The sequence below is a fragment of the Alosa sapidissima genome, chromosome 1, assembly GCF_018492685.1.
Source record: "Alosa sapidissima isolate fAloSap1 chromosome 1, fAloSap1.pri, whole genome shotgun sequence".
NCBI lineage: Eukaryota > Metazoa > Chordata > Actinopteri > Clupeiformes > Clupeidae > Alosa > Alosa sapidissima.
In genome coordinates, this window is record NC_055957.1 from 47,467,817 (window position 1) to 47,481,029 (window position 13,213).

Below are 13,213 nucleotides of genomic sequence, written 5' to 3' on the forward strand. Positions count from 1 at the left end.
GAGTGAGAGAGAGAGAGAGAGAGAGAGAGAGAGAGAGAGAGAGAGAGAGAATATTTTAGATTGTCAAAAAACTCATGGTGGACAATTGTAAAGTTTGCTTCAAATCCATTCACATCATAATGGACTGACAAAGATAACCCAAGATTGGCCAAAATCAATAACTCTGGGTTAAAAAAAAAACAAAAACAGCTAGTTCTCATGTGTCTCCTACTCCTCCTTGAGGTGTATGCTGCATATTCTCCATCCCCTATGACATCATATAGCAACCATGACCATGTACAGACAACATGAAAACACAGAATAACTATACGTCATAGGTAAATCTCTTAAGCTATCAACTTCAACTTTACTTCAGCCAATGTAGTGACCTCCAATACAAACATAAGATCTAGACATCCAATAACCACTTTTCCCACATTCTCGTTACCTGAAACACGTCACTAACATGAAAACTAGTCATCCAATACACTCAGTTTCATTATCGCACAGATCAGCTGATGAAGACAGACAAGAAAGCCGGATCAATAAAGACGAGAGTAAACATCACCAGTGCCCCAAAATGTACGCAAATATTTGTAAATTGGGCCAAACACATGCAATGTGAAATGGGTCGAGTTTGTGGAATGACAAAAAATGAACACCAGACAGAGTTTGGTTCTGTATGACAAAGTACAAAGCGGCAAAGTCCACAGGTTTGAGAGACAACATCGATGACCTTAGTCAATGGCCCGTTTAACTTCTCTTTTCCTTGTCAGTATGACATGTTTAACTTATCTTAAACCCTTGTCAGTAACTCGTATGTTCACTACAACTTCTGAGAAACCAAATACAGTGTGTAGTGAAACACTCCCCCCAAAACCAGCTCTTTCAACAGTAAGGTCCTCCACGTCTACCCTCGCTCAGACGGCAGGAGGCTCATTGTTGAGAGCCACAAAGGGGAGGATGTGACCAAGCTTGGCATTCTGCATCAATCGAAGAGGAACAAAATGCCATATCGGATATCTATACATTTTATTTCAAACAAATCTTCCTCAGGGATTGTTTAACTGACAGGTCCCCGGGCCACTAAAAAAGGAGGCAAAGGAAGGAGAAAAGGCATAAATATGAGCCAACCCCCCCCCCCCCCCTTTCCTCTGGACACTTTGCCCCCTTTTCCTCCGTCTTTCTCTCCCACACACTGTTCCCTCCCGGCCCACTTCCTTAGAAACTTTATCTCACCTCCCTCTGCCAATAGCGCCAGGCCTTCCCACTGCAATTAGTTATAAAAACTTTTCAGCACGGTCACACGTGGTCTGGTTTTTAAAGAGCCGGGACCCCCTCCTCACGCGGTCCGTGGCCTATTGAGTCGTCACCGGCCCCCTGAGTGATGGCTGAAAAATAAGGCTGTGCAGACAATGCTTCGTCTTGATTAATTCAATTCTTTCAGGACCTTGCACCGTCGTCCGGGCAGCTTCGCACAATCGCCGCTTTGATGCTTGAATGCGCTCTCTTTCCCGCTCTCTTTCCCTCATTTTTTTTTTTTTTGTCGAAAAAGAACAAAACCCGTAGAAATCTTTTTTTTTTTTATCTATCATCTCAGAGTATTTCTCCATTAGTAAACTTAAGTATCAATAGTATCAATATGACCTGATATTTCGTAGGGCTCATATAAGAAATAGTTTCGTCGTAGATGAAAGATGCATCGGGGAAGGGAATGGGGATTGGGGAATGGGAGGGACAGAGTTAAATCAGACTGACCTGATCAGCCATACAAGCTGGATTGCTGGACTCCGACATGATTTGATAGTGCCCAGTAGTTCTCTTCTCGACTGTGCTCCCGAGTTCTTCATTCACACCTTTCCATTTGCTTCCGTTGTGCGCGCGGGAGAGAGCGAGCGGGCGAGAGAGAGTGAGGGAGCGAGGGAGGGAGGAAAAAAGAGAACAACCTCTTTTTCGCCCAGCCTTGATTAATGCCTGAATTATTTTCACCTCATTTCATCTGATGGAGTTCTGCTTCCTCTCCGCCTCTCTCAATCATTCAGCATGGAAGCCTTCTCTCTCCCTCCCTCCTGGTCTCTCTCTCTCTCCCTCCCTCCTGGTCTCTCTCTCCATCTCTCTCTTCTCATTCAACTCTTCCTCACTCAGCCCCTATTTCTACCTCCCTCCCTCCTTTTCAATCTCCATTCTGGTCTCTCTCTTCAAGAGTTACGGAGAATGCTCCCCCAACACACACACACACACACACACACACACACACACACACACACAGATTTTCCCCACACTGGAGGGGTGAGAAAGACAGGGGAGATCCACAGCCTTTGCCTCTACCTCCACCATGAATGGAGTCGTTGTCATTCCAGCACCTTGGCTGCATATTGAGTGTTGGGAGCTGCTAGCTTAGCTGCCGGGGCCCGGGGACGCTGCCAAGCTCCCCCAGCCACCCTCCCGGCCCCCAGCCCCCCAGCACCAACCCCACGAGATGGCAGACAAAAGTGAGGAGCTGAGCTCGTCCACAGGGTGCTCTACCCTCGCTGTCTCCCCATTTCTTCCACTTGTTTGCAAGGCAGCTGCACCAGGACCACCAACGCTCCCATTGAGCCGCACTTGACTCTCAAATCCTCATCCCTTGACATTGCCAGTTCTCCTGCAAGGTCCTGTAAGAGGCAAAGTCTTGGGTGAGGGGGTGGGTATACCCTGCAAACAGTCCGTGACACGTTTCGTAGTGTCAGCCCCTTGTAATTCATCCTCTCTCTGTCTCGAGGGGTCAACAGATTTCCCATTCTTGGTGCTCTTGGCTGTCAATGGAGGAACAATCAACGGGAAAGATACCATTTACCAGGATGAGGCGAACAGCACTACAATGTATGGGGAAAGGTAAAGAAAGGGGGGGGGGGGGTGCAAAAAACCCCACTCATCACAAAGGAGACTTTTCAGTGGCGGTTCTTGGCAGTGTCGCCAACCGAGTATCCTGTTAGTGGTGTCAGAAGTTGACAGACACATGGCTCCGTGCCTAATGAGCGTTTGATGGGAGATACAATGGGGCCGGGATGAACAGCCGTCAAGAGTCAGCGGGAGGGTAGGCACAGGGTGCTGCTTGAGTTTGAGTGAAACGCACACATGACCGTCAATGAGGTGGATGTGGTCATTTCATTATGGCCATTCTGTTTCAAATAACATAAACATCCACTGCCCATAGTAACCATGCAACTGAACACGGTGTGACTACAGATTTTGAAAATAATATAATAATTTAACAATTTTCTGAAAGAAATTAGCTTTTTTTGCAGTGACAATTTTCTAAAACAAAACAAAACAAAAAAACGCTTTTGTTGCTGATGCCACATAGGGATCTGTTGCATTTTGTTAAAAAAAAAATAGTGCATGTACATTATGTGTCAAAGCTCAATACATCAACTTCACAGCGAAAGATGTGGAGTTGGAGTTACGTAAACGTTATCTGACTGAATAGCGTGTGCTTTCGGGTTACAGTGTTTTTCCCCTCCCCTCCCCATCAGGCTGTTAGGCCATGCCTGTGATGCGCGCGCGCGCACGCACACACACACACACACACACACACACACACACACACACACACACACACACACACACACACACACACACACACACACACAGACACAGTGCTTTTCCAGCTGAATTTACATTACCATGTAAACAGTGAGTTTTTGCCACATCTGTGCAGCTCAACTCCTTTGGGAGTAAGCCTGCACTGGCCCGTGCACCAAACAGAGCTGGCCAAAAAGCCCACTGATAGAGGAGGATGACTGCACCGCCACCAATGGCAACACCAACACCACCATTACCACGACAGCACCATGGCCCTGACTTGCACACACTGAGACATGGCTACTGTTTATGGTTGAAGTCCCTACACAAATCCCCCCAAAAAGTAAATCTGCCTCCTAACTCATCAATATCTGCACGCAACCATGCAGATGTGAGAGAGCTAGAGAGAGACAGAGAGAGTAGGAGTGTGACAGACAGAGAGATAGAGAGGGAGACTAGGAGTGTGAGACAGAGAGACAGAGAGATAGAGAGGGAGACTAGGAGTGTGAGACAGAGAGACAGAGAGACAGAGAGAGAGACTAGGAGTGTGAGACAGAGAGACAGAGAGACAGAGAGAGAGAGAGGGAGAATGAGATTGAGAAAGAGAGCAATAGACGGATGGGGGATTAAATCCCACACACATGCAGCTCTGTCCCACTCTGCTGTGCTCTGGGCTATGGGGCTGAGGCACGAGGCTGGCTTTCAGGCTGCCTGACAGCGCTGGTCATTAGAGAGTCCTCAGGGGCCAGAGCCAACTCCTATTAGTCAGTGTCCCTCCAGAGACTCCATGCTACATAATGGGTCACTTTTAATGAGGATATCTACACAACACTATTTTGACAGCCCCATATCAATGGCAGAATAGAGTGTTGCTAGGGGGAAGGGGTGGTGGTACATGATCTGTGTGTGTGTGTGTGTGTGTGTGTGTGTGTGTGTGTGATAGTGTGTTAGTGTGTTTGTGTGTATGTTGTGTGTGTGTGTGTGTATATGTGTGAAAGAACTGTAGCAAGCAATCAAATTAACTCAAAGGCGAACAACAAAACCAAAAGAAAAAAAAAAGAAAAAACGCCAATGCACAGTAACAGAGCTTTTAACAAGAGTTTACCCATCTGGGGGGAATTAGTTTTGCTAATTGGCTGAATATTACTGCTGTTTAGCTCCAATTAGGAGGGAAAGCACAGATGCCGTTGTCTGTAATTGCCCGTGTCTTTGACCAGCTTTTTTTAATTATGCATTTTTCAACACTTCCTTTCTCACCTGTGGCACGGCCGTGCGGTCAGGAGCCTGTTATACTGCAGAGCCCACTCGTTGCCTAAGACGAAGTGGGCTCTGCAGAAAGGTCATTTTGTTGACAGGGAGAAGCCATGTTTATCTGCTGTCAATCTGTCTCCAGACAGGCGGAGCAGATGGTGAGGGGGGTCAAGAGGTCAACCCCCTCCTTGAAACACCCCCGCAGAGGGAAGAATGAGGAGGTGTCTCTACCCCGTCTCTCTCTCCTGGCATAAGGGCATTTTTTAAGTAGCAGGCTAAGCACTGTCAGTCAACAGTCAATGGTACTAAACAACATCCCATGTGAATACATGATCAGATTGTGGCGCCTGCTAGAAAAGAACCCTTACAGAAATCAGATCAGTATATCAAATGCCAGTAACCAGGTCTCCAGACAACGTTATGATGCACATTTTGACCATAGTAATACAAAATCATGACTGGAAATTTAGAAATCCTGACTTCTTGAAGTTTTGAACATCTTCTGATGCAAATAAATTCAATTTAGTTGAGGTAGATTATTTTCTGATTCATGTAAGGTATAGAATGGGAAATAATTTACTCGCATGCATTTGTGACAAACTTATGGTTTGATCCCATCACACGCCACAGAATCAACAGCAAGTGTTGATTTTTAATTCACACACAAGTGGTTGTGAATGCATTCACACTCCCATTTCCTTCAACTGAATTTCCATGAATGTTCTTAAAATATGAAAATGAGTTGGATGGACATCCAGCAAATAACATGCTTGACTTTCAAATGTTTCAAAAACATTTAATGTAATACTCCGAGGGGGTGACATTCAGCTTTCAGGGAAAAGCACGAAACCTGATAACCCAACACCCTCCCACCAAATTTAGTTTGGGACATACATGTATTACAGTAGGTGTTATATAATATGTTCCGCGGATCTATTGCCACAATATGGCATGCTGCTCCTGCTAATATATAACGCAGGCTACCTCTCAATCTGGAGAAGAAAAGGGATCCCTGTCAACAACTACAACCAACGGAAACTGTGGATCTGGTTTCGAAGCCCACCTTAAAAATCAAATGAGACTTTCAAACAGTGTTGTTTTGTTCGTTTGCTTTTGTTAATCCTCTAGATCAGGGTTTGTGAATAACAGTTCTGTGGCACTCGACAAGTAGAATTGGTCATTAGATCTGCGCCTGGGATGGATTGCTGTTTCTCTGGCCCCATGAGCAAGATTAGCAATTACTGGTTGTGCTGGTTCTATCACTCTCAATTTATACCAACCTCCTTTTACTGCTGCCCACTTAATGTCCAATCACCTTTCATTAGCCATTCATGTTGGACAAGCACGAAAGTGAGCAGGACTGTTAAAAATAGCAATATCCCTACAATGTCATTATGGCTAGGGTGACTTGATCCTCATTGCAAAAAAAAGCCTTATAGCGAGGTTAGCTGCAGCATTTCAGATCTTTTTTTTTCAGTGAAAAGCAACTCTGAATGGTTCTGAGCGCAGGCGACTCAGGAGAATCTTAATCTGAGTGCCGAGGGCCTGGGACAGCGGGGTCAGAGAAGTCCTCCACTGGCACAACCCACTGCTTTTGTTTGGGCAACAAAGCGGCAAAGTTATCGGGCAAAGGCGACAAAAACAACTTCCTGTCACATTTTCTTCACCACAAGTGTGGACGTGTGGATGTGTGTTGCATTTCGGGTTTGTTTGTTTGTTTGTGTGTGTGTGTGTGTGTGTGTGTGTGTATGCATGTGTGTGTGTGTGTGTGTGTGTGTGTGTGTGTGTGTGTGTGTATGTGTGTGTATGTGTGCGGGGCGTCTGCCTGGTCCAGCAGCTTTCGGGGACACAGGAGAGCGATTTCCAACGCTTGGGTAAACCTGAAGTTTCCATGATAATTTCTCTCCCTCTGTAATTTGGCTTGAAGGGCCCCAGCTGCTGATTCTTTATAAATAGCGTGTAGCTCAAATCCCCTCCAGGGAGAATGGGGCTCGGTGGAGTGGCTCGGGCACAAATCGGCCCAGAAAAAGCACACAACATACACATTTTGACAAACATATGGGACCATCATGGAGGATGAAAGAGAGGTACATGTGACTCGACAGTCCCTCACGTGGATTCGACAAATGAACAAATTAGACAAGCAACCATCACATCAGAAATGAAACAGAGAAAAATATTTTAAGGACTCCTTCTTTTCCCCCTGAATGTGACCGATACTGGACCACGAGAAGGTAGAATGAAATCCCACAGTGTGTGAGTGATGTGTACCATAAAGAATACATCCTGACTAACATTTGCTAGCTTTAAAAAGGTCCATTAGGTCAGTGCAAACAAGTTAAAGGTGAAGGCTCTCCCTCTCTGTGCACACAAACAGAACTAGTCAGAAGCAGCTCTCTGTTGTTCAGCTGGTGACAAAGGTCCAGTTATGAACAAACGGAGGGTTATGCGGATATACATTGGGCCTCACGGCACAGGAGGCTTTATCTGTAGAGCAATGTTTGTCTATCTGCGTTTGCTGGGTCATCAATGCAGAGTTCAACTCACTACACCAAGACTCATCTCACAGAGAGAGCAACACACACACACACACACACACACAAACACACACACACACACACACGCACACACACACACACGCACACACACCCCACACATTTATATATCAGTAGAAGAATCCAAAACTCCTGAGCCAATGCAAAGTGGAAGTCTATCAGACCGCAGTGGTAAATAATGTGGAGGGGGGTATGCTTGTGCATGGGGACCCTGAGAACGGCAGACCCCCCCCGTCCCATGCCTGTGTCCCCCATTCACTGCACAGCGGGGAGAGCAGGTTGAGTTCAAGCGCAACAAATTATGGGGTGAAAAGGCTTGGGAGGATCTCAATTCAACGACAAAAATAATAATAATAGCGAATAACAACACAAATGAGAAGATTTAAGAAGCCTATTTGATGGGGAAACAATACTGAGCTGCTGTCCATAATTTCAACAACAGGCATCTCTCCAACTCGTCTCTCCCACTTTCTGTAACTCACCCCTCCAACCTACACCCCCCCTCCCCCCACACACACACACTTTTTGTATTTTGTTTCGCTTTTGTATAATGGGGGTACCTCCTCACATAAAAGAAAGGGGAAGAAAAACAGAAAACCAAAATTTTCAGGCTGAGTGGTTTCTCCAAATGAAATCCAAAGGCAGCCTTTCAACCGAACCTTTTTGGCAGAGGTGGGGGACTTTTTCTCCCCCCCCTTGCTTTTTTCCCCCTTCTTTAAAGGAAGCGCAGCAGTGGACGTGTTTGGCATTTGGTGGCCCTTGTCCTTCCATTGTGCTCCCTCCATAGAGGCTGCCTCCTCAGTGGACTCTCTGTGCTCTGCTCGGCGCACTGTTACAGTCAGGGAACTCCGCAGATGAACTGAAATCACGTTTGACTCTGACCCCTCTTTCATTTTTTTCTTCTCTTTCTTTCTTTCTGTTTTTTTTTTTTTTTTTTTTTTTTTGCTTGGACACATCTGTTCCCATGCCCCCGAAGGCACCATGGTTGCACAGCTTCGGAGATGCGAACATTCAAGCTAATTCAAGTGAGTGACTGACGGCTCAATATGTTCCTTACGTAAGTCTCTGAGCATTCCCAACCTGGGCTACGTCTGTCAGTGGCTACTGGCCACCTGTGAGTGCCAATATATTTCAAATTGCATATTGCACATACATAACACATTCCAAAAGATTTAACGTTGGAGGTTGAAAAAGCTTCAGAATTTATTTTGTTTTTTCAGGAATACATAATACATTTTCTCACTTCTCTGTGAGAGCATGGAGCGCAGAGAGGTCCCGCTGTAGGCCATGTGTGCACTGTGGCCCATTTTATGGCAGTGGTGCACCTGAACTGAGTTGTGTGCAGCTATGGCCTTGCGTCCTGAGGGATACAAAGGCAGTCCAAAGGGTTTCAATATTTGTTTCCATCTATTTTCCACTTCACAGAAAACAGCACACATTAGCGGCCCTTGGGAAAAGCTGGGAAGCTGCCGCCTTAGCAGGGGGCGGGGTGTGTGAGAGTTACTAGTGTGTGTGTATGAGAGTGAGTGTGTGTGTGTGTGTGTGTGTGTGTGTGTGTGTGTGTGTGTGTGTGAGTGTGTGTATGTATGTGTGTGTGTGTGTGTGTGTGTGTGTGAGTGTGTGTTTATGTATGCGTGTGTGTGTCTCTCTCTGTGTGTGTGTCTCTCTGCCTTAGCAGGGGACGGGGTGTGTGAGAGTTACTAGTGTGTGTGTATGAGAGTGAGTGTGTGTGTGTGTGTGTGTGTGTGTGTGTGTGTGTGTGTGTGTGAGTGTGTGTATGTATGTGTGTGTGTGTTTATGTATGCGTGTGTGTGTCTCTCTCTGTGTGTGTGTCTCTCTGCCTTAGCAGGGGGCGGGGTGTGTGAGTTACTAGTGTGTGTGTATGAGAGTGAGTGTGTGTGTGTGTGTGTGTGTGTGTGTGTGTGAGTGTGTGTATGTATGTGTGTGTGTGTTTATGTATGCGTGTGTGTGTCTCTCTCTGTGTGTGTGTCTCTCTGCCTTAGCAGGGGGCGGGGTGTGTGAGTTACTAGTGTGTGTGTATGAGAGTGAGTGTGTGTGTGAGTGTGTGTGTGTGTCTGTGTGTGTGTGTGTGTGTGTGTGTGTGTGTGTTGTGTGTGTGTGTTGTGTGTGTGTGTTTGTGTGCATGTGTGTGTATGGTGTGTGTGTAGGGGCAGTGGGGGAGGGACCACAGGGGAGGGGTAGCCATAGGTCACTAACAGTTGCTCTGCAGCCTGTCCTTAGTGTCTAGCAGCCCAAGCATAAATCCTTCTCTTGTCTTTCCTGCTCATTACCGGCCGCTAGATATGTTCTCAATCAGCATGACAGACTCTCACTCTCTCCTGCCAGCGGGGGAGCAATAAGGAACCATTAGGCACCTCATTCAGACGGACAGAAACAACGGCCTTCACAGTCACTAATATTCAACTGTTTCTTCATCAACATCAAGCCAGAGGTAAAGAGGCAACTTCAAAGAGGCCCAAAAATGGATTTGTGGCTCCCATGATCAAAGACACATCTGGCACCACTGTGTCTCGCCCCAGTATTAATGGCTTCGGACAGTTGCTTTGAGTGCTGACCGCCTCCTTTCCCGACTTACAGTATATCACGGTGAAAGCGGACGCCCATCAGCAGGCATGCCTGAGATGCCACAGAAGGAAGCCGAGGCCAGACAAACGTGCCAATCACAGGGCCTGGACATCTCGGCCGACACCTTTCCATCCCCAGAGAAAGCATGTTTGGGCCCTATAGGGAATTCGTTTGTGACATTGTGTGGCCCACAAATCCAACGTTAATAGATCCACAACTAATAAAAAGTGCCAGTGAAAAAGGAACGTAAAACATAGGCAGCTTTCTTTCACAAAGTTAAAATGGTGGACGTGTAAAGTCACCATTATGCAATAAAAAAGTTACCCAATATTGGTTCACTTTTAGCTTTAAGCAAATCAATAAAACTTGCACACATGGAAGTGATCTTTATGAGTATGACAAACACGTATAGATTTTAGGGGGAGACAGATCTACTATCTATTGCAACAGCAACATCACAGTCACACAATTAATATTGCTAAGTTTAGAGCAACATCTGTCACTTAAAGAGAGGCACCACATAGGGCTGATAAGACTCATAAGAACCCCATCAGACTCTGCAACCCCTCCAGGAGAAGCCAATCAGGTGAGGGGAGGAAAACTTATGGGGAGGGGCCTTGGCCATATCTCCTCTCCTGTTCACTGTAAATGTTTGGCTGCCTGCACTTTGGAAACATTTACAACAACTTATATATATATATATATATTTTTACACTTCGGCTGTTCAAAATAGAGGCAAGAAGGCAAGAGAGCTCCCTTGTCCAATGAGTTTTAGCATTTGTAGGGTGGTATTCTTGACTAGAAACAAAAACAGCCCAAGTCACATAAACAGGGTATTATAAAAAAATAAAAAAAAATCCCATAAACCATTACCTATGGTTTAAGACAGAAGTCATGACAAGAGAGCTTGCCTCAGAGGGAGACAGAGAGTGGCCAAGTCAAACAGTAGGAGCACTTGCTCTGAATACTAACAGTGTTAGCAGCTTAAGAATGGGCTGGGCTGGGCGCTCCCATAGCTTATCCTGACAAGCCACTGCCACAGCTCTCGCTGCCGAGTGAGCGCTGCACAGAGATAAATAAATGAACATAGGAACTCCCCTGACAGATAAATTGCCCTTGCAGCCCCGGCCCTGGCCCCGGCCAGCAGAAGCAGGTGCAGGACTTAAATTTGTGACCAAATGAAGCGGACCAAAATGGACAAAGTGTTGGCTTCTACTGATTTAGGCCTGATGCGGGCCAGCGGGCATTATGGATGTGCTCGGGACCCCCTCCTCTTGACGGGACAGCTTCCACAGCATGGCGATCAGCCAAGGACACACTGTCCATCCACAGTCACAAAAGTGGCTTGAGCGCAACGCCGGGGCCAAAACAAACACTTGAGCCGTATGCATGTACCTGCCCCTTGAGGGCCAGCTGACGGATGGGAGAAGCACAGCAGCGCTAGATCAGAGTGCAGACGGCCAGTCACATCCCAATGGCTTGGGAGATGGCTATGCATGTGCCACACCTGGCACATGTATAAGTTGCTGCCCTCTTGAGCAAGAGGGACTTGGAACTAACTAACAACTAAGTTATACTCACACAAATAAATGAATACTTCTATTGTACATGCTGGCTGTCACACGGAGGTGGAGGCTAAACACGCATCTAGACATTTCCTGTTGATTCTGTTATTCACTGTGATCAAATGTTTGATCAACCATAGAGCTGTTCCACTACATTGGCTGGCACAGATGAGCTTCTGTAGGCATCTGGAGTGCATTCATCAATGATGGCGTCAGAGAGCGCAGCTCTAAAATGCCCTCTGTGTCCAGGCATTTCACTCAGCTCTAACTAGGGACTTGGTCTCTCCATTGTGCTGCCACCTCGGTCACTGACAACCGCACTGCCGATATGACGTAATAAACAGCCTTTTTAGAGTCACATATAACACGCTGAAGTGTGAAAATCGCATGTGGGGCACATTGCATGAGTTTGACACTGGGCAGGTCGTACATTATGATTACATATGGGATTATGCAAAAGGCCTTCATTTAAGAATCCCACATTGTGTTTGAAGATGATTTGATTAAACTGACTGCCGGATTCATCGGTTTATTGCATCCCACAAACATCCTTGTTTTTATTGTTCTTCAGCTTTAATATAATATCTGGCATGATTGCAACAATGTAAACAAAACATTGAAATGATGTAAACATTAATGGCAACATAAAAGGTCACATGTAATCAAATTCAGTGTTGACACAGAGATAAAGACAAAATCCTCCCTTTCTAATTCGTCTGGGCACTGCAACTTTACATAGTCCATTTGAACACTATCGTTATAGCTGTTCTGCAAAATTACTGAAAATATGGGGATATACCTGAATTTACTGTAAGTGGCTTTATTATTGCTTTTTTAAATCATAGAGTATGCTTGCAAACTTTTGCCATTTTGGAGTGGTGTTTGTAGCACCCGAAGGTGACAAATGGCAAGAATTCAACTTGGCAGGACAGGAGCACAGCAAACTTTTTTAGAGAGGGTTTATAAACACTAACCAATATTAACATGTTGACAAGTGGTCCAAGGTAATCTCCATTCCCCAAAATTGGTCTTGTTCTTATTAGAAAGGTGCAGTGATACCAACCGTATATGCTTCACTCAAACTTGGCTCAGAAAGAGAGAAAGAGCGAGAGAGAGAGAGAGAGAGAGAGAGAGAGAGAGAGAAAACTCACCAGAATCCCTGAAAACTGCTTTTCCTCCATCCTGGGGAGACTGCGGGTTGTGGAGGGGGAGCTCTTGGTTGCGAGTGTCCCGTCCTGGTGGCTCTGTTGACTGGGTCCCTTTCCGCCCTGGAACTGGAACTCTCTGCTGCTGCTGCTGTTGCTGCTGTGGTCACTGGCGTCTGGCGCAGGGCTGTGCCACACAGCTCACTCGGTGGCTCGCTCTGTCTCTCCTTTGCCACTCACTCACTTGTTCAGCCGGTCGTTGGTCCGTTCGTTCGTCCGTTGGTTGGTAATGTTCGTAACCCTCCTGCTGAAGCAGCGTCTCTGCTTTGTGCTAATTCTCCGCTAATCCAGGAACTTTTCTATGCTGTGAAAGGAACATGTGACAAGGAGGAGGGGTGATGGCGACACAAATTAGTTTCTTCGCTGGGTGCAACCCCCTCACACACACACACCCAACCCCCTTTTCTTCCCAAAACTGTAATTTCATTGCAGGCTTCATGCCTTGGTGGGATTTGAACTGTGAAGTGAGCTGACACTGCCTATAACAAGGAGTGAGAGAGAGAGAAAG

At 46.2% G+C, this 13,213-nt stretch overlaps 1 protein-coding gene across 4 annotated transcripts in view; it reads right to left on the reverse strand.

Annotated features, from left to right (window-relative positions):
- slc6a9 (solute carrier family 6 member 9) overlaps positions 1 to 13,213 on the reverse strand; it is a 42,862-nt gene that overhangs the window by 19,093 nt on the left and 10,556 nt on the right. For 3 of the 4 annotated variants that reach the window (XM_042106061.1, XM_042106058.1, XM_042106054.1), the window contains exon 2: positions 12,652 to 13,009. In XM_042106061.1, the coding sequence (XP_041961995.1) occupies positions 12,652 to 12,681 (30 nt within the window). In that variant the 5' untranslated portion in view covers positions 12,682 to 13,009. Of the gene's footprint in view, positions 1 to 1,737; positions 1,918 to 12,651; positions 13,010 to 13,213 lie in introns of those variants that run through there. The other variant, XM_042106045.1, reaches the window with a different exon arrangement.